General features: G+C 50.2%; 1 protein-coding gene across 1 annotated transcript in view; it reads left to right on the top strand.

Moving 5' to 3' along the window:
• The window catches only part of F5 (coagulation factor V), a 51,861-nt gene that overhangs the window by 4,807 nt on the left and 27,236 nt on the right, over positions 1-19,818 (top strand). The window contains exons 3-8 of the mRNA XM_045838599.1: positions 1,057-1,179; positions 9,943-10,155; positions 11,552-11,695; positions 14,018-14,239; positions 17,397-17,562; positions 18,509-18,686. Of these exons, the coding sequence (XP_045694555.1) occupies positions 1,057-1,179; positions 9,943-10,155; positions 11,552-11,695; positions 14,018-14,239; positions 17,397-17,562; positions 18,509-18,686 (1,046 nt within the window). The remainder of the gene's footprint in view (positions 1-1,056; positions 1,180-9,942; positions 10,156-11,551; positions 11,696-14,017; positions 14,240-17,396; positions 17,563-18,508; positions 18,687-19,818) is intronic.

The following is a 19,818-nucleotide window of genomic DNA, read 5'->3' as shown; positions in this document are numbered from 1 at the left end:
TGACGCAAGGAGGCAAATCTGGTGCATAGACCAAGCCCCAGATGGTGCGTGAGAAGCGCTGGCTTTGCACACTGTCCTGACTCAGTGACTTCCCCGTGGCCAGCCCAGTTCTGTGTCCCTGGTGCTTTCCTTCCCCCGCTTCCCGCCCCACTCGGCTGGTGGGTGCGATTCCAGCCCAGCCCGAACAGGAGCAGTCGTGGGCACCCCCGTCTGCAGCAAGAGCCCAGACCTTACTGTAAGTTGCGGGGCGGAGGTGCTGGGCTGCAGCCCTGGAGGTCTGAAGACAGATGCCTGCCCTGGACAGGTGGCCGGGCGGGGCTCATTGTCAGGAATCCTGTCTTGGGCTTTAAAATGGCTGGCTTGAGTCTTTGCGTTTTTTCAAGGAAAATTGTGACACGTTTGTCCCCGACGGCTCCGAAAGCGCTGCAGCCATGGGCTGCCCTGTTTTCCGCAGTCCCTGCTTCACCTGAGTAGCGGGGGTCAGATTCGATGCCCGTTGTGCTGCCGTCCTGCGAGGCCAGGACGGGCCGCCCCTGCCCTCAGCCTGTCTATGGGCAGAGGAGAGGGTGGGAGCACTTCTCGGATGCCTGGCTGACGGAGGAGCTGAGCAGCGGCTCCGGAACATTCCGTGCTGTTTGCCTTCACGCATGAAGGTGTTGGGAACGCCTTTATGAAAACATTCTCTTCACGTCACCCCGGACAATGGAAAAGGCACATCTTTATCTGCGTGGCCAGAGGTCGTCTCTGAGGAATGACAGGGGCTCAGAAGGGGGTGGGCCTGGCCAGAGCGATCGCTCCTCGTCTCTCGGCTGACTCTGAGCCAGGCCGGGCGTCGCTACCTCCCTGTCCTTACCTGACTGCATGCAGTGCTGAGCTCGTGAGCAGGCAGAGCCGACCAGGTGGAAGGCAAGCGGGTCACCCTCAGAGCCTGGAGACGTGGCAGCCATCACTCACGGGGCTTTCTGCGTGGTGTCCGTGTGCGTGTGTGCACGCGTGTGTATGTGCTTAGCAGCTCTGTCTTTGGCGATCCTGATGTATGTGTCCTTGCTTCCGTAGGACTCCTTGGGCCTACTTTATATGCTGAAGTTGGAGACATCATGAGAGTGCACTTTAAAAACAAGGCAGACAAGCCCTTAAGCATCCACCCTCAAGGAATCAAGTACAGTAAATTCTCAGAAGGTAAGCGGAACTCCCTGTCCCCCCGACGAGAGAAAAGCGCACGGCTCTTTAACACCAGTGTCAAACATTTGAAACCGCCTCATCAGCCACGTGTCAGAGAACGCCCCTGCCGCTGGTGAGAGCGAAATGGTTGTCTCCTTAAGCTTCAGAGAGGGACATGAGGAAGTTCTGGCACCAACTAGACCCCAGCCGTGTTTTGCTAGGTGCTTGTTCTTCAGTCCTTCTATAATTCACAAATCTTTTTCTGCCGCGTGTCCCAACCATCACACCTTGGAAGAGAGTGACTGAGTGGGGGAGTGGTTTCCGGTGCGGGTTCGGCACTTAGACTGCCCGGCACAAATCCTGGTTCTGACACTAACTGTGTGTCCTTGGGGAAGTGACTCACCCTCTCTGTGCCTCACCTTTCTCGTCTGTGAAATGAAAATAACAATCATGCCTTCTTTACACAGGCTTGTCGTCAGGGAAGCTTAGAACAATGCCTAGCATATGAAAAGCACTTGATAGAATACTAGCTAGGATGGAAAAGGTGATTCTTGAGTCAAAATTTGTCCAAATGATGTCACATGTCAATTACATCACAATTACATTTTTTCTGATACTCAAACAGTTTGACATGTAGCTGATGATGCATGGACATACCTGCACTATTGTCTGTGCAAACTCGTCTCTGCTAAGGGATGCGTGGCTGGCAGGAGGGCGATGGCCTGCCCTCCCCGGGAACCTCCACGCCAGTGCTCGCTCTTTGGCTGGAGGGGAACCAATGAAGCGTCAGCCATGAAATTTCAGGCACCTTAAAGGGCCAGTTTGTCCAGACGCTGGGCGAGGCAGCGTGCGTGGGAGTCTGTCCCTTCTGTGTCCCTACGGTCATATGGTGACACGGAACACCCACGCAGCCCCCTTACGAGGCTCCCAGCTGACTGCCTCAGGAAGTCAGCGCTGTGTGGCCAGAGGAGAGGACCCCACCGTGCCCCATGCAGGTCTCATTCCCAACGTGGGGGAGGCAGTGCAGTGGACTTTGCGTTCCGAGCGGGGCTGTTTGCGCAGGAAGTGAACCTTGCAACCCTGTCCCTCTTCCCTCTCTGTTTATCTGCCCGTGCACGCACTCGCTCCCCCACCGCCAGCAATCACTGGTGAGCGGCGGCTTCAGATGCTCCCACCACCCCCCCCACCGGTCACCTGCAGACTGCCCCCGGCTGCGCGACTCTGGGGACAGTAAACACAGATGGGTGGGAAAGTCAAATTTTGTCTCAGGAATGAGATGCAAATCTAGTGAGTGGAGAAAGGGTACCCTTCACGGGAAAAGACCAGTCTCTACATCCTGTCGTGCCCTCTGTGTTAAGATAAAACATCTTCTTCATGCCTGACACTCGCCCTCCCCCCTAGCCTCCTGCTACGGTCTGCATTATTTTTCCAGGAGTGGAGAGAAGCTCCATGCTGGGCCAGCTACCTGAGAGCCCAGATTTCTTTATCTCAGAGGTAGATACTGAGCAGTGGGTGGTGGGAGGTCCAGACGAGTGACAGGTCGAGCGGACTGAGTCCTCGGCCCTGTGGCTGCCGGAGCTAACCAGAGGACTGAACAAGCTAGCCAGCAGCCCTCCTTGTACGGGAGTTAACCTCTGGGCCCCGCCAGGAGTCGGGACCCTACTCTCGTCAGCTGCAAGGAGAGAGAGCCACGGGAGAACGCTGGCTTCAGGGCCAGAGTGCCTGGACGTGAGCCCTCAGCAAACTTCAGCAATCTCCTTTACCACTGACCCTCGGTGTTGGATCTATAAAAGGGGATTAGCGACTCCTGTCCAGCTGAGGTTATTGGTCGCGATATCGGGAAACTGCTAGGCACGCAGTCGATGCACAGTGATGCTGGGTATTGCTGCGGTGGTCATGTCATGGCTGTGCATCGTGCAGGCATTCAATTTTGCTTCCAGAAGCTGAGCTCGAAGGAAGGCCTTGGCCTTGGATAGCGTCATCACACTCAAATGAGATAAAACTCTCCCACAGGATTCAGACACCAAAATGAACTCAATGGCACAAAAAAAAAAAATGTCAGTTATCCTGAGTGCACGAGGAGTAAGTCATTTTGAATAATTACATTGTCCAGATTAAGCGCCTAAGATATTTCCTCTTAATTACTCCGGGCATAAATCTTTCTAAATGGTATACTTCCTCAGTATAGCTTTTGAAACAGAGGATGAGAAGCAAAATTCTAATCCCTCCCTGAACCGCGACTTCCGGTCTACCGGGAGACTTCACAGGCACCCATAAACGTTGGGACTCTGTGCAGTCTAAGAGTGGACAGGTTCTAAATGAAATCCGGTGTTATTTTTCTCTGGTAGTACTCACACGTAAAGACCCTGAGCTTTCATTCACGGATTTTGTACATCGTTTTGCCTGGGGGCCTTGGTTCCCAGGCATTCTTTCCGTGGCTCCCTTTTGAGTGCGTGGCTATGCTTAAATTAGGCAATGGCTGGAAATCTGGGTTCTGGGCAGGAAAGGTGTCACTGCACTTGGTGTGGAAGTCTCACGCTGGCCCGTCGTCCGTGCACCGGCAGCATCTGACGTAAAGGCTGAGCTGTAGCTCGGTGTCCCTCGGCTTCGCCCAGGTGCACCCTCCCCAGGTGTGCCTGAGGGCGACCTCGGCAGTGTGCGGGGCAGGGATGACAGGATGCACAGATCCTGATTTATAAAAATGCTTACCAGGTCCTTTCCTTTAGAAATGTCTTTAACAGGAATGTGTTTCAAACTGCACTCACAACTGCACCTAATTGCTTTTCAACTTTCTGTCACTAAAAGAGTTTTGATTTGAAGCTAAAATTTCAGAAACTCGGTAACTAGCCTTTGGTGGCTGTTGGATTGTAATGCTGCTCCTTCCAGCAAATTTTGTTGTTCATTAAGATCTTTGAAGTTCTTTGCGTGATTACCTTTAAAAGTTTGTTTCAAAATGAATGTTATACTATTCTTTTATTTGATTTATTTTCTCATATTTTAAATATGAGTTACATTATAAGTACTATAGTGTAACATTCTATAATGTTCAGCTTTCTGCTGGTAAGCCAACTCTCTGAATAAAATATAAAAAAATAAAACTTCCACTGGAGATTGTTCTTTGCACCTCGGTGCTGCCACATTCTCTATGTGAAAACTTAGTCTTCTAGGTTTTCCCAAAGCATTCCAATGTTTGATTTAATATAGACAATTACATTTTTCACTTTTCATCTGAGTATTTTGGCCTAACACAGACACTTCTTTGAGTCGATGATAATAAGTACCTGAAACAAACTGTGAGAGCTGACATAATACTTCTCATGAATCTGTTCATGGGAATTAGTGTGAACTCCCCTCCAAAAGAGAGCTGCCTGCCTTGTGCAGTGGAGACAGGCCCCTTACAAAACCCCGGCATCCCAATTTTCCCATCGCCTCAATTAAAGCTTCTAACAGAATCCTCAGCATCGTTAAAGGCACACTGAAGCATTCACTAAGATTATTAAATGGAGAGGAAAAGAGCTGTTTAAAAAAAAAAAAGGACAAGTAACAAGGGAGGATTTCATGAAGGAACACCCAGATGGACGACCGAAGGGGCCCTTTATGTAACCTCACTTCCCCAAACTGGTCACACCGTTTTACGTTTGAAAAAAAAAAAGTACTGAGAGCCTTTCGGCAAATAATTAGTTCATCATGACGCAGGCAAACACATCACAAAGCCGACTGAGGACTAATCAGGAAGCGAACAGAACTGGGTAAATGTGAGATGAAGGTCCGCCCTCGTGCTGAGAATTTCGTCCGGCAAGAAGCTGAACAAGGACGTTTTGTGTTCTAGAACAATGGTCTTTCCTGCGCATTTCTCTCCTTCTCCACTGAGAGTTTTGCCTTATTCTGATTGCAGAGTCACAATTAGATTTGCCCCCCAAAAATGCTTTTCATAAAACTGCTGTTTCTGAATAGCTGTTTATATTCCACAGCTCCCATTACGTAGGTTGCAAATTCACAGATACAGGGTGCCTGTTTTATTGTAGATTAAAGGTTAAATAAAATGCTTTGAAGGGAAAAGAAAAAAAGCACTGATAAAACTATCCCCAAACTATCTCGTTAGTAATCCTTACTCAGTATAATTATAAGATCCACCTCCATGTCTAAATCTATATTGTTCACTATTTGTATCAAGATGCCCAAAATTCACCTTTTTAGTAATATAGCAAACTTAAAATCATTCATTCAGTTATTTGAAATTTATATATTTAACTAATATATGAATGTGAAATTCTCCATAATTTACTGTGGTCAACTAGATGAACATTTATAAACTACTGTGTGTTCAGTGAAACCTGGATATGAAACACTGACCATTTAAACATGAGTTCACTGTCAATGGAAAATCACTCCAGCTCCTAAGATGATAGCACAAGTTACAGCCTCTTTGGTGATTGATTCTTAGATACTTCTATCGATCAGTTCTCATTGCGGAAGAATAATGGATTCTAACTGTGGCATCTCCACGGAAGGGGCACTAGAAGGATTCTAGGGGTGACATTTATAGCAACTAGGGCGCCAGCAGGTACCCCACTGTTAACTGGGCTGTGAGCCCTTCAGGGTCTCAGGCTGTTTTCCTTACATTTGTGCCCTGGTGCCCGGAACAGAGCTGAGAACATAGATGATGATGATGGTGATGATGATGATGATGATGGTATGATGATAATGGTGGTGGTGGTGATGGTGGTGATGGTGATGATGGTGATGATGATGATGATATGACAATAGTGGTGGCGATGATGGTGATGATGATGAAGATGTTGACAATGATGATGATGGTCACAATGATGACTGAACTAGACTGAGGGACTGAAGACTGGCTTAGAAAGGAGAGGCTACGTTTATTTCCCCTTGCTCTGAAATGTATTAATTGTGCTGCTGACTGTGAGTAGTTACCTAATCTTATTACCAGCCTTTCCCAGCTTTAGAATAGATACGTCGCCACCGTCAGACTTTCTCGCATGTGTTAAGAGAACTCAAGAGTGCTGCAGACACATCTTCTTAGAAGTGAAATGCGAGGAAAGAGGCTGGGAAGCGGCCCCCACACTTCAGCGACGCCACGGCAGTGGTTGGGGTCAGGCGTGTCGCGTGTGCTTCCTGGTCTCCTGACCCAGCTAAGATAGAAATGTGCTTGCCCACATTTCCACAGTTAGCAAGTGGTACAGCCACCACAAGAAAACATCTCACCGTCTAGGAGAAGGGTCATGATCAGGTGACCTCACAAATATTTAACTGGATATCGATGAGTGCTGTTACAGAGATGTAGCATGTAATGCTGTTACATGTGCATATATTCATAGCATAAATGCAGATGCAAATACATCTGCATAAATGCAGATGCACAGCCATATATATCTTTATTATGAGATACGCGATCAGAGACCAGGGAATGAGTAAGCTGACATTTAAGCTGATATCTGGAGGACAAGCATGCATTTATCCAAAGAAAGAGAAAGTCCTCTCTCCCCCTACAAACATCGTGCCTCGTCCTTCCAAGAGTTTGCAAAGGCAACAGAGAACTCTGTCCTCCACTACGGGCTACCCTGGGCTGTTGTCACGGCTGGGACAGTGCAAGCGCCGTGTCCGGAACGTTCTGTTTCCCCTTCCCGAGGCCACAGAGCAGGAGGCACTGGCTAGGGGCTGGCAACTCGCTTCAAGACAGACCCGGTCACCCCGCCCCCCCTCCGCCCACGCGTGTCCCTGTCAAACAGACGAGGCCGGACCGAGAGCGCCGCAGTCCTTATCAGCCCTGTTTGTGCTTCGCTACAGAAGCTGTTTTGCAACTTTCCAGAGAAACCTTTCCTGTTTGTTATCAGAGAGTCTTCCTCATAAACGCTTTTTTCTTCTCGGATCGGACTTGAACAATACTACAGGAAGTTATTTAAGCTTTTGACGTTTGTCGGTTCCTGGTCTTTCAAACACTCAAATCCTCCTTATCAGCAGAGTGAAAGTGTGGTCTATAGTAAACACGGTTATCGATGGCAAACTACCTTTTAGGAAAAGGAAAACAACACAGCCCCGTGTTAGGCTTTCCACTAGCGCGAGGGTCACGAACTCAGACACTCATGGAGGCCGAGAGGGCGATTCAATGAAAAATAGTCCAGTAGGAACTGGCGATCAGAGAGCTGTGTCCTGTCTGAGGGGACAGTCAGGACCCATGTCCAGGCAAATTCTGTGCAGGAGTTCGGTCCCGGGACACCGGATCTTCAGGCTCTATTTTGTTTTTAAGAGAAACCAGCAAGCCAGACTCTTATACAATATTCCCATCCTGTTCATGTTGGCATTTCATTTGTTTGAACACGTGCAGCTCTAATAGAACACACGCACGAGCTATGACTTGAGGACCTTGGTTCTGGCCCGCAGGACCTGAAATCTTGAGAGTTCAGTGAACATTCACGGAGCCTCCTGCCCGTGCCGGGCACAGGGACGGGCCCGGGACTCGGAGACGAACACAGCCCAGCACCCGCCTTTGCGGAGCTCGCTCGGGTCCCACTGTGTGCGGCATGCAAACGACTCTTATCCAGGAGGATAAAATGAGGTTGATCATATAATGCCACACATCTGATCCTGCACTGGGATGAGGGCTGTGAAAGTGAAAGACGACAGCACAGCACGAGCCGGGGCAGCAATACGCTTCCACTTCGGCTGGCGTGTGAAGGGTGAGCACTCGTGTGTCCAAAAGAAGAAAGGGAGGAAGAGCACGCTGGGCCGAGGGGACAGCGTCTGCAAAGGCCCTGAGGCAGGAGGGAGTCGGCGCGTCCGGGGAACTCAGAGGGGCCTGCGTGACTGCTACACAGGTCCCTGGGGCAGGAGTCACACAGGAGCACAGTGGAGAGAGGAGTAGGGGCGGAGCACTCCTGGGCGGGTGGCCCGTGCGAAGGACGTTGGTTGGGAAACAAGGAACCATCGTCAGGGTTTAGAGCAGGAACGTGACTAAGATCTGGGGCTTTAAGGAACATTCTGTCTACGTGGTGCGCAACGAAGCAAGGCTAACGAGCCGATAGTGGAGATGAAAAGGAACAATAAAAAATAGTCCATCCAGAGAGAAAAAAAAGCCGGAAAGAAGAGGAGAAGTAACAAAGACCAGGTGGACAGATAGAAAATAACAGGAAGGCACATTTAAACCCAACCATCTCAGTAATTATATTAAAAGAGACAGATTGTACGGCTGGATAAAAACCCACACCCACTGTACGCTGAACTCAAGCAATCCACTTTAAATTAAAGACAAGTGAAAAACAAAGGATAAAAAACGATACACTGTACTCCCACTAACCGAGCACAGGGGGTGTCTAATGTGTTATTCCACTTTTACGCCATGATCAGAAAACACAATACAGTGACAGAAAGCAGAGCCCCAGCCGCCTGGGCCTGGGGGGCGGGGAAGGCATTGACGACGAACGGCAAGGGCGACGGAAGTTTTGGGGTGAGGGGGGCGTTCTGCGCCTTTGTTGTGACAGCAGCCATGGGACAGTGCCCATCTGTCAAAGCTCAGCAAATGTACTTAGAAGTGGTGGATTTCATTATGTGTGATTTATAACTCAATAAAGACAGCAAAACAGAGAAAGAGAAAGGAATAAGAAAACGAAACATGAAGCATTTTTGTTTTCAGAAAGTACAGTCCCTTCAGCAAGAATGGTTGCCACTGGCGCTTCGCCCTGCCGTGTAGAACATTTTAGCTATTTTTATAAAAACTCCTCCTTGTCTGCCCACATCCACACTCGGATGGCCTCACCCTCCACCTCGAGGAGTTTGTCAGGACCTTGTACCAAGCAGAGAGGCCTGCTTCCCCAAGAGAGACTCTGGCACCAGCCCAGGCCAGGGACACTGTCACCCAGTGGAAGGGGGATGTCACAGGCTGGGGGAGCTGCCCGTCCCCCGAGGCTGTGGACGGCAGGACCTCTCCCCTTCCTGACCGCACTTGCTCCATCTCCAGCCACATCTTCCTTGGGCTGTGGAAAGCATCCCCCGGCCTTCTGCAATCCTTTTATCTGCAGAATCTCAGTGGCGTCTCTGCAATAAGGGAGACCGATTTCTACCGTGCGTCCCGCCCTCTGTCACCGGCAGAGAAAGAGGAGTAGACGAAAGGGTTAATGGCGTGTCTGTGGGTGTATGAAGCAAGATGTCTAAGTTTCGGGGGGTGGACGCTTTTCCCACCCCGAGGACAACTCAGCTGAGTGTAGGAGCCAGACTCTGGGGAAGAGGCTGGGACGATCAGGCAGGCGCTGGAGCTGCGACGCAGCAGCGAAACGGGGCTGAAGGTGGCAGCGGCTGGAAAGGAGAAATGAAAACCGTGCACTGCGACACAGAACAATACGTAAATGGGCCTGAGGGCAGTTACACCCTGTGCCAACAGGCTGTTACCGATCAGATGTTGTATCAAGCACCACAGAGAAAATACAACCCATTTCCATATTCTGAGATGGTTCGCTGATGAGGGTGATTCAATTCTCTGATTACGTTTAAATAATAACTGCTTAGGGACCCTGGGAAGTGAATTTACTCAGCCTCCAACAATGTACTAGCAACACTTCTTAATCACTCCAGGTCCCCGTGGACTCAAGCCTTTGTAATCACGTAGGCATGGAAGTGGGTGTAATGGGGATCTTTCCGCGTGATGAAGGCTCCCCACAGAGAGGGTCAGGTATCTCTGCAGGGCGCTGCCGTTCCTTTGAATCTGAGAGTGACGACAAAGCGATCCTCACCGACTGTCCAGGTGTGTTCACGCCCTTTATTCCCCAGGTGCTTCCTACGAGGACCACACGTTTCCTGTGGAGAAGATGGACGACGCTGTAGCTCCGGGCCATGAGTACACCTATGAGTGGACCATCCGTGAGGACAGTGGGCCCACCCGCGATGACCCGCCGTGCCTCACGTACATCTACTACTCCTACGACAACCTGATACAGGACTTCAACTCCGGGCTGATCGGCCCTCTGCTTATCTGCAAGAAAGGTAACCAAGCAAAAGTCAAAGACACTGGGATGGTGAGGAGCACTGCGGTGGAATGAGGCTTGGGAGAGCCTTGGAACCTTTCAGTGAGCCGAGCAGAGGGCGCGGGTGTGGGGGCCAGAGCGCTGCGCACGCACGTAGGGGCCTGAGGGCTCGGAAGCCTCCTCTGTTCCTCCCAGTGCCTCCCGGGCAAAGCCCTGTCTGAGAATTCGCTCCGAGGCCATGCCCGCGTGGTCTGTAATGTTTACCTCAAAACCAAGTTCCCTTTTTCTTTTTTAAAGATTTATTTATTTTTAGAGAGGGGGGAGGGAGTGAGAAAGGGAGAGACGTCAGAAAGAAACATCGATCGGCTGCCTCTCGCATGCCCCCAACCAGGGACCTGGCCCAAACCCAGGCATGTGCCCTGACCGGGAATTGAACCAACAACCTTGCGGTCCGAGGGACAATGCCCAACCCACTGAGCCACACTGGTCATGGCAAAGCCAAGTCTTTTTGAAAGAGCACAGCAGCCTGTATTCTGCTGATCACACTTGGAAAGAACGTGAACATACGTGAGGTTTGGGTTGGTAATTTGGTCTACACACACACACAATTCCAGCTTTCTTTTTCCTCAAAGAGCCCAACACTCCGGTGGCAGGCCGCAAACACACTCGGTCCGCTTTACACGAGATGTCATTGGCTGGGCTTTTGAGCAGAAGCCTGCGTTTTCCTTGTACCCGAAAAGAATTCGGCTCATCTTTCAACAGAACGTGCAACCACCACACAAAACTGCACGGTGGGAAACAATGAGATGAGCTCACCCTCTGTCTGCACGCACACAGAGTCCCAACGCGTGTGCTCGCTGCACCAATGCATGTGTTCATTGCCTGGGATCTAGGGGACACTGGGGTGGCCCTACAAAAATCAACACTGAGAAACAGCCCTTCTTTCCTCCTACTTTCAGCTGCATCTTTCCCATGTGAGAGTGGATTCATGCTGAACTCTCAACCAACACCTGGTGCGCCGTCCCTTGCACTAGCAGGGTGGCTGGATTAAACTTGGAGGGCAATGACTTTACCCTCCGAGCTGTGGTGCCTTTGTGTTGGCCTGGCACGGGGAAGGGGCGGGGGGCATGGACACTTTCACTAAATCCTTGACAGTCACCAAACGTCCTCTCTGTGCCAGACCACATTTACCTTTAAAGCCCCATTCCTCAAGGCTATGAGGTGCCAGAGAAAACACAGGATTTTCACAAGCCCCCCATCGTCATGATTTGCTAAAGGTGCTGTTCTGGAGATAAGGTTTTCCTCGCGGTGACCTCACTGTGATGGGTTGCCTGCCTTAAACCCTTTGCTGTCTGGGAAGAAGACGTGGGGATCTCTTTCCGGGATGCGACCAACACGCCGTCTTTCCTTCCCAGGCACCCTAGGTGAGGGCGGCATTCAGAAGATGTTTGACAAGCAGCACGTGCTGATGTTCGCCGTGTTTGACGAAAGCAAGAGCTGGAGCCGGTCGCCGTCCGTCATGTACACGGTCAACGGCTATGTGAACGGGACCATGCCAGGTAACGAACGGGTGGGCTGTGCGCTGCCCAGCGGCGCCGGCACAGCCAGGGCCTTCAACTCTGCACGGTCTTCCTCGGGGCCCTAGGAAGCTGACCATCCTCACTCTGTTTCAGCTCTTACTCAGAAAGGCAATGTAGTCTAGCTCAGTGGGTCTCAGGACTGTGCCTTCTTTTTTCTTGACCATCAAGGACAACAGACAAAGTGGGAGCTGCCCAAGTGAAGGAGGGTGCAGCCTATTAGCTGCGGCGCTCCGAGCAGGCTCCCCCTGGGCCTGCGTCTGCTCCAGGATGCCAGCTCGCTGGTATCCAGGGTGTCCGTCTCCTTCAGAGGGTCCCGTGGCCCCCACCGCGTGGTGACCATGCGTTCGTTTGTCCACAGAGGAAGCCTTTCAGGACAGAAGGTCAAGGTCAGCCCCTGGCAGAAAGGGTCAGCAGGAAGAGTTCGGTGGAGATACTTGCACTAAAGATGAACAGGAGGTTAGGGCAAACGCCCACCACACTAAAGCACTCCTAGCATGTCCAAAGATGCTGGCTGAGGAACAGTGAAGGCACACAGAATGTCTTCTCTTCCATCTGCACGTGAGTCAGGGCAACTCTTAGAGAAAGACACTGACTCCCACCGGAACCACTTGTAGCTTCTGTCTGATAGAGGCGCCTCAGAGCCAAAGGTCCTGAAGAAGAAAGTGGAAAAGTGAAAATATTACTTTATTAATTAAAGCACCCAAAACCTAGGTTTCTCAGGGGTCATTCTCCGTACCTGAAAAATCACAAATGGCCTCACTACACACAAAACTTGGCAAGACTGGGGATCTGGACATTGGTTTTAAATTGTCTTCAATTCCATCTGACTGCGTCAGCCCTCCTGGGTTATACTGCAGACACACTCCGACGGCTCTGGGCTTTGATCCGGAGTTCCAGAACTCCACCGAAGTAGTCTAACGCAGCAGATCTGAGTTCAAGTTTAGCCCATTTCTCCACCGTAGTGTGGGCCCCGGCAGGTAGCTGTCTCCACGTGCTAACGTACAAAAATGGAGTAACCATCTATCTTAGGAGAGAGGGTGTTTAAGAATTTCTTCACACGTAAAAATAGCATCTCCAGGACTCTGGGCTGTACAGGGGCGTGGTCAAAAGGGAAATTGTGTCTGTGTCCCGGCAGAGCGAGTCATCTGGGTAGCTATGCAGAAGCCCCCAAAACAAACCACACGCTCAGAAACAAAAATGAATAACTTGGCCAGGGAATACAGTATGTGAAGTTGTAGTTGAAAAAGACAAGCTGGTTGGGGCTAAGAGGGGCAGGGGGCGGAAATGGCATCCGTAGAAACTGAAATAAGTAAGGGCTTGTAAAGCAGCGTTACAGAGCAGTATAAATGGAGTAAATACGGTAAGTGCTGGTGCAGATGTATTAAATGTTCAGGTCAATGCGAAGGTTTCCCTGGGGTGGCAAAGCGCTCCCACCAAAGCCTCCTGCCTTTCAGCTTCCCCTTCTCGGGCTTTAGCTTCTTGTTCTCCCCGTGATACCAGAACCCCTGCCTTGTCATCATGGCCCCCTAAAAAAGACAAGTCCCTCAGCTCCTCTACGGAGAAGGGACTGGTCCCCAGCCCCACGGCCTGGTATCTAATGATTACGGATCTGAAACGCAGAGCCCAGGCCAACCCTAGAAGCCGGAGTTGGACTCTCCCCCCCAGCAAATGGGCGTTTCCCCAGGTACCGTGGGAGCGAAACAATGAGCCAAGTCTGTGCTCTCATTCCTCCATCCCCGCGACGCCCCCAGTGGCCAGCGTAGTGCGGACCCATCCGCGGCCATTCGATGCCTTGTCATTGAAACAACCGACAAGCGGGCACAGACTGCAACACAGCGTCCCCAGGTCACCTTCGCGTCTCCTTCTTGAGTTCGGCCCTATCGGAGACCTTGGAGCCTCCCCCACGCTGAGCCCAGACTGGCTCTGGGGTGACCCGATGCCCAGGCTGGCCCAGGACTGTCCCCGAGCTGACACTGAAAACACTGCATCACTGGAACCTACTGGGCTCCCTTCGTGGCCTAACCCCTTAGCCATCCCTGTTTCTGAACGAACGCCCCCCGCCCCTCGGCTCTCTTCTCACCGCTGCAGTGCCCGCCGCCTACTGCAGCGAGCTGGGACTGCTCGTGGGCCTCACTCGGGCGCCTGCTTCCTAGGGCAGGAGCTGCCCCTGCAGGGTCTCTCCCGCGGGACCTGGCAGAGCCTGGCGCGTGGCAGGCACTCCGTACCTACCCGGTGCGTGGGTCTCGGATCACAGAGTGCTGACCGCCTGTCGTGCCCCTCTCCTCTCTCCCCCTCCCTCAGATATAACTGTCTGTGCCAGCGACCAAGTCAGCTGGCATCTGATTGGAATGAGCTCCGGACCGGAGCTGTTCTCCATTCACTTCAACGGCCAGGTGCTGGAGCACAACCGGCATAAGATCTCGGCCTTGACACTCGTCAGTGCGACGTCCACCACTGCCAACATGACCATGGGCCCCGGGGGGAAGTGGATCGTCTCCTCTCTCACCCCTACTCACATGCAAGGTAAGAGACCCTCCCGACAGTCTCGCTTATGAAAGCAGAGCCCTTCCTTCCCAGGCACTGATTCCCTCCGCGTCCTCTGCTTTTGCAAGTCGCGCGTGCTCCAGACACACGTGCGTCGGGCCCCGAGAACAGAACACGCGTTCTCCGCTGTGAGACGCACAGCCCTGGCGGGGGGTGGGGGGAGTGGAGATATTGACAAAGAGTTTTTCAAAGTGAAGCAAAAGCTGAAGAGGTCTCAACTTCCTTGAAAGGAGAAAGGAGGAAGGAAACAAATGTTTACGTAGAGATACTCTTTCTCGGGGCATTTAATATGCAGCCAAAAGAAAAGACCCGGAGGCTAGAATGAGACAAATGTGCAAATTCATAGAAGCGCCAAGTTACAGGAAGTGTGTAAACAGGTGTGCCGTGAGAAGATCCTCTTTCCTAACGAGGTGAGCGCAGGGACTGGCAGGAAGAGGAACCCAGTGGGCACATGCTGAATGGACCAAACATAAAACCTAAACAGCTGAGAAATGGGCTTTAAAGAGTATCAGTGAATTCTCCTGATCAGCCCAGGTTTCTATGTGGTCCCCCATAAACAGAAATAACTAGTTGTTCTATTACACGTTGTTGCTTTAAACCTGTTGGGAGGAGGGTTCCCGTGAGCAGAAATTAAAGTGTAAGTCAATCACATTACTATAGGAAACCATACATTACCAAGAGTACGTATATAAGCAAAGCACATGAGAGAGACTTCATGGGACCAATTTGCTTTCCTTTGCACCAAGCAGTCCAAACTGTATTTGCAGTAACACAAGTGCCACAGGCTCCCTGGCAGATAGAATGCCAAGTCACAATGAAACAACAAAACTAACATTGTTAAGGTGAAGTGCTTTTGGTATTAATTTATTTAATTTTTTAACAACAATTTCATACAGCATATATTTTTTTAAAAAAATATATTTTATTGATTATGCTATTACAGTTGTCCCATTTCCCCCCCCTTCATTCCCCTCCACCCTGCACACCCCCTCCCACCCACATTCCCCCCCTGTAGTTCATGTCCATGGGTCGTACATATAAGTTCTTTGGCTTCTACATTTCCCACACTATTCTTACCCTCCCCCTGTCTATTTCCCCCTACCATCCATGCAACTTATTCTCTGTACCTTTTCCCCCTCTCTCCCCCTCCCACTCCCCGGCTGATAACCCTCCATGTGCTCTCCATTTCTGTGGTTCTGTTCCTGTTCTAGTTGTTTGCTTAGTTTGCTTTTGCTTTTCTTTTAGGTGTGGTTGTTAATAATTGTGAGTTTGCTGTCATTTTACTGTATATATTTTCATCTTCTTTTTCTTAGGTAAATCCCTTTAACATTTCATATAATAAGGGCTTGGTGATGATGAACTCCTTTAACTTGACCTGGTCTGAGAAGTACGTTATCTGCCCTTCCATTCTAAATGATAGCTTTGCTGGGTAGAGCAATCTTGGATGTAGGTCCTTGTCTTTCATGACTTGGAATACTTCTTCCCAGCCCCTTCTTGCCTGGAAGGTCTCTTCTGAGAAATCAGCTGACAGTCTGATGGGAACTCCTTTGTAGGTAACTGTCTCCTTTTGTCTTGCTGCTTGTAAAATTCTCTTCTTATCTTTAATCTTGGATAATATAATTATGATGTGCCTTGGTGTGTTCCTCCTTGGGTCCAACTTCTTTGGGACTCTCTGAGCTTCCTGGACTTCCTGGAAGTCTCTTTCCTTTGCCAGAATGGGGAAGTTCTCCTTTATTATGTTTTCAAATAAGTGTTCAATTTCTTGTTCTTCCTCTTCTCCTCCGGCACCCGTATGATTTGGATGTTGGAACGTTTAAAGTTGTCCAGGAGGTTCCTAAGCCTCTCCTCATTGAATTCTTATTTCTTCATTCTTTTCTGATTGGATGTTTCTTTCTTCCTTCTGGTCCACACCGTTGATTTGAGTCCCAGTTTCCTTCCCATCACTATTGGTTCCCTGTACATTTTCCTTTATTTCACTTAGCATGGCCTTCATTTTTTCATCTACTTTGTGATGGAATTCAACCAATTCTGTGAGCATCCTGATCACCAGTGTTTTGAACTGTGCATCTGATAGGTTGGCTATCTCTTCATCACTTAGTTGTATTTTTTCTGGAACTTTGACCTGTTCTTTTGTTTGGGCTTTTTTTTTTGTCTTGACGTGCCTCTTACGCAGTGAGGGGCAGAGCCTTAGGTGTTCCCCAGGGCGGGGCAACCCAGTCACTGGGTTGTGATGCTGTATGTGGGGGAGGGTCTGAGAGGGAACAACGGCACCTGCTCCACTCTCTGCCGGATTTCAGTCACTTCCCCCAATTCCCACAATCAAATTGGGCCCTTCTGGTGCTGATTTCCGTGCAGGTGGGCTTGTGTGCATTCTAGGACCCTGTGGGATTCTCCAACAGACTCTCCTGGGAGGCTGGGAGTCTCTCCCGACACCTCAACCCCCACAGGTGTCTTTAGTCAGTGGTTTGAGGCTTTATTTCCCTGAGCTGGGACCCTGGGTTGCGTGGTCTGTCTTGCTCCCCAGTTGTTCCTCCCAGTTTATCTGCGCGCAAATGTGGGACCGCCCTGTCTGCAATCCGCCTCCTCGCTGGTGCCTGACTCCGCCCCTCCTACCGGTCTGGATGAACGTTTCTGCTTTAACTCTTTGGTTGTCAGACTTCCATACAGTTCAATTTTCTGTCAGTTCTGGTTGTTTTTTGTTTTTAAATTAGTTGTCCTTTTGGTTGTGCGAGGAGGCACAGTGTGTCTACCTACACCTCCATCTTGGCCAGAAGTCTCATACAGCACGTACTTTTGATTTTACAAATAAAGAGACAGATGACAGGAAAAATGAGAAATCAGCAAAACCTAAGTCAGAAGGTTTTAAGGGTCTGGAAATGACCAAGGTTCCTGCTCTGGAAGAAGCAAAGGAAAGCTTTCCAAGCCTTTCCCCTAACCCATGCTCCTATTCCCTCGCATTTTAGTCTTGCCTCTTTCTCCACTGCCCGAACAGAGCTCCAGACCCAGATGTTGAAAGCTGCCAGAGCATTACTTTCACTCTTATTACTTACACTTCCACAGTTTCCAAAGATGCACATTGTGATCAGCCTTGATTTCTTCTCTCATACTCTTTCCCCGTCTTCCCGCACCGACCCAGCGGGCATGCAGGCTTCTGTGGACATCCGAGACTGCCCCAAGAAGACCAGGAGCTCTAAGATGCTGACGCGGGAGCAGCGGCGGCACATGAAGAGGTGGGAGTACTTCATCGCTGCGGAGGAAGTCATCTGGGACTACGCGCCTGTCATACCAGTGAACATGGACAAGTGAGTGTGGGGGCCTCGACCGCCGGGCGAGGTTCAGGGTGTGTTCCTTGGGGTCCCCGCTGCGTGGGTGAAGTGTGAGGAGTTGGCCGCTGTGCAGGGAACCCATGTGTTGGATTCCATTCAGGTCTTGTTCCAAGTCAGTCTGGAATTACCCCAACTCACCAAGGGAAAAATAATAATAATAATAATGGCAGCTACCACTAGTTGAATGTTTACTGTTTCCAGGCACTACGTTAAATCCTCTTGAAGAGCTTCCCTTGAACTCCAGAAGCGAGAAACAGCTCTCATTTATTATGTAGATTAGGAAATAGGTCAGAGTTAATTAAGAAATTTGGAAAACATTCAAGCCCACTCACCCTAAGAGAAATGCAAATTCAGCTTCTCTGAAATGCCCGTCTTCACTGATCAGACTCACGGTCCCGCGGCACATCCCCTGGCAGGGCCGTGAGACGCAGGCACGGCCGTGTACTGCTGGCGGACGAGCACATTGGGAGGGCCATTCTAGAGGACATGGCCTTACGTATTAAAGTGATAAATGCCTATGCCCTTTGACCCTGCAATCTCACCCTGGGAATTGACTGTGAGATGTTCCTGTTCACAGGGGAAATGGCGTACCGTAGGGCAGTCACCGAGACCAGAGACACCTCGGGTCTACTCAGGCAACCAGAGTGACGGGAATTCTAAGTAGCTGCTTCTAAGCTTGACCGTGACTTTATCAGACAGAGGAGAGGTTTCCGGTGTTCCAGTCAGAGGGGAGATATCGGGACTTTGCAAATCACATTAAGAGTTTTTGTTCTTTTGTTTTTGTTTTTGTTTATTTTTTTTAGAAAACCAGCTTTTTAGCTAATCCAAGAATAGAACTTCTAAGCACCAGGGTTTCCCCGCCCTACCAGAGTCTCTACTTGAGGAAGCGGTTAATTTTTAAATACTTTTATTTCACTTTAAGAAAATACAGGTCTCTGCATTTGGATAATTTCTCGAACCAAATTGGAAAACATTACAAGAAGGTTGTCTACAAACAGTACCAAGATGAGTCCTTCACCAAACGCCTGGAGGACTCTAACAACAAAAACGACGGCATCCTGGGCCCTGTCATCAGAGCCCAGGTCAGGGACACGCTCAAAGTAAGTGGCAGACACGCCGCACCGTGTGGGGGAAATTAAATAGTACAGGACATTGTAAGTGGTGGTGGTTTTTTTTTTCCAAAAAGATATCCATATAATTTTAACTGAAATGTAACTTTCAGTTTTTATTTAGTATTTGCACTTAGTTATAGCCTCCCTGGTAATACAAAGAACCTGAGACAGTTGATCAAATTGTAAAGGAATACACAAGGAGTGACTATAACTGGGGTGAGTAATAAGGGGTCCAAGAAAAGAAAACCGAGGATCAGGTAAGTTTAATGGAACACACACCGTATGATCTCAGCAGGTTGTTTGTCAGTTTTGTCCTGAGCTTTCCTAGCTGCCAGAGTAGACGGGAAGCGTGTCAGGGCCAGCTTCACGGCAGTCACCAAGGCAGCACAGAAACCGGAGAGGAATCCCCCCCAGGGGTCCTCGAAAAGAGGTTGCTGTGTGAGGCGGTGGATGGACTCCTCAGCGCAATCCCTACAACTGGTACGATAAACCAAAACGCTGCAGAGCCTTTTAAGAATGTTGCTCATTAGCGCTGAGGATACCACAGTCAACACAAGTGAGAGAAAACCTCCTGTTCGCTGGGGTCCAGCTGGTCATCCTCCGAACCCTGGTCTCAGACGGAGGTAACCCGAGATGCGGATCCCTGACCACATTCTCCGGACAGTGTTCCTTTAATGTGGCGTCACGCCACCAAGCTTTTGTAAGAGCTGGGGAGCAGGGAACGGAAGGCTGCAATCTCCGGTGAGATTCTAGAATGCGGATCATCTTGCATTCTAGATTATGCGGGGTGATCCAAACGCTTTGGCAATCAACCACGTAGAAGAAGGTTAACGTGGTTTCTTTGGAAGGTCTCTTTGGAAGAGGAAGGGGCCTAACCAGGACTCCCGGGTGAATAAAGCCCCCCCGCCCCCCGCACATCTGCAGACCAGGCTGGTCCTGCTCATCTGAAAATAACAAGAGGACCAGAGGGCAGCCCCCCCTGGTCCTCTTGCCCTCCCTTCACCCCTGATTCCTTACAGGTGCTGGCAGGGAGTGTAAACATGCCTCCCTGGAAATTTAGGGTCCGGCTGTTTGCCGTGTCCCCCTAGAAGCTGGCTCCTGGGGGGTCTGGCCGGCTGGA

Source organism: Phyllostomus hastatus, unplaced genomic scaffold, assembly GCF_019186645.2.
Source record: "Phyllostomus hastatus isolate PE091 unplaced genomic scaffold, TTU_PhHast_1.1 phas_contig_283, whole genome shotgun sequence".
NCBI classification, from domain to species: Eukaryota; Metazoa; Chordata; class Mammalia; order Chiroptera; family Phyllostomidae; genus Phyllostomus; species Phyllostomus hastatus.
This window is presented reverse-complemented; position numbering and strand designations above follow the sequence as displayed.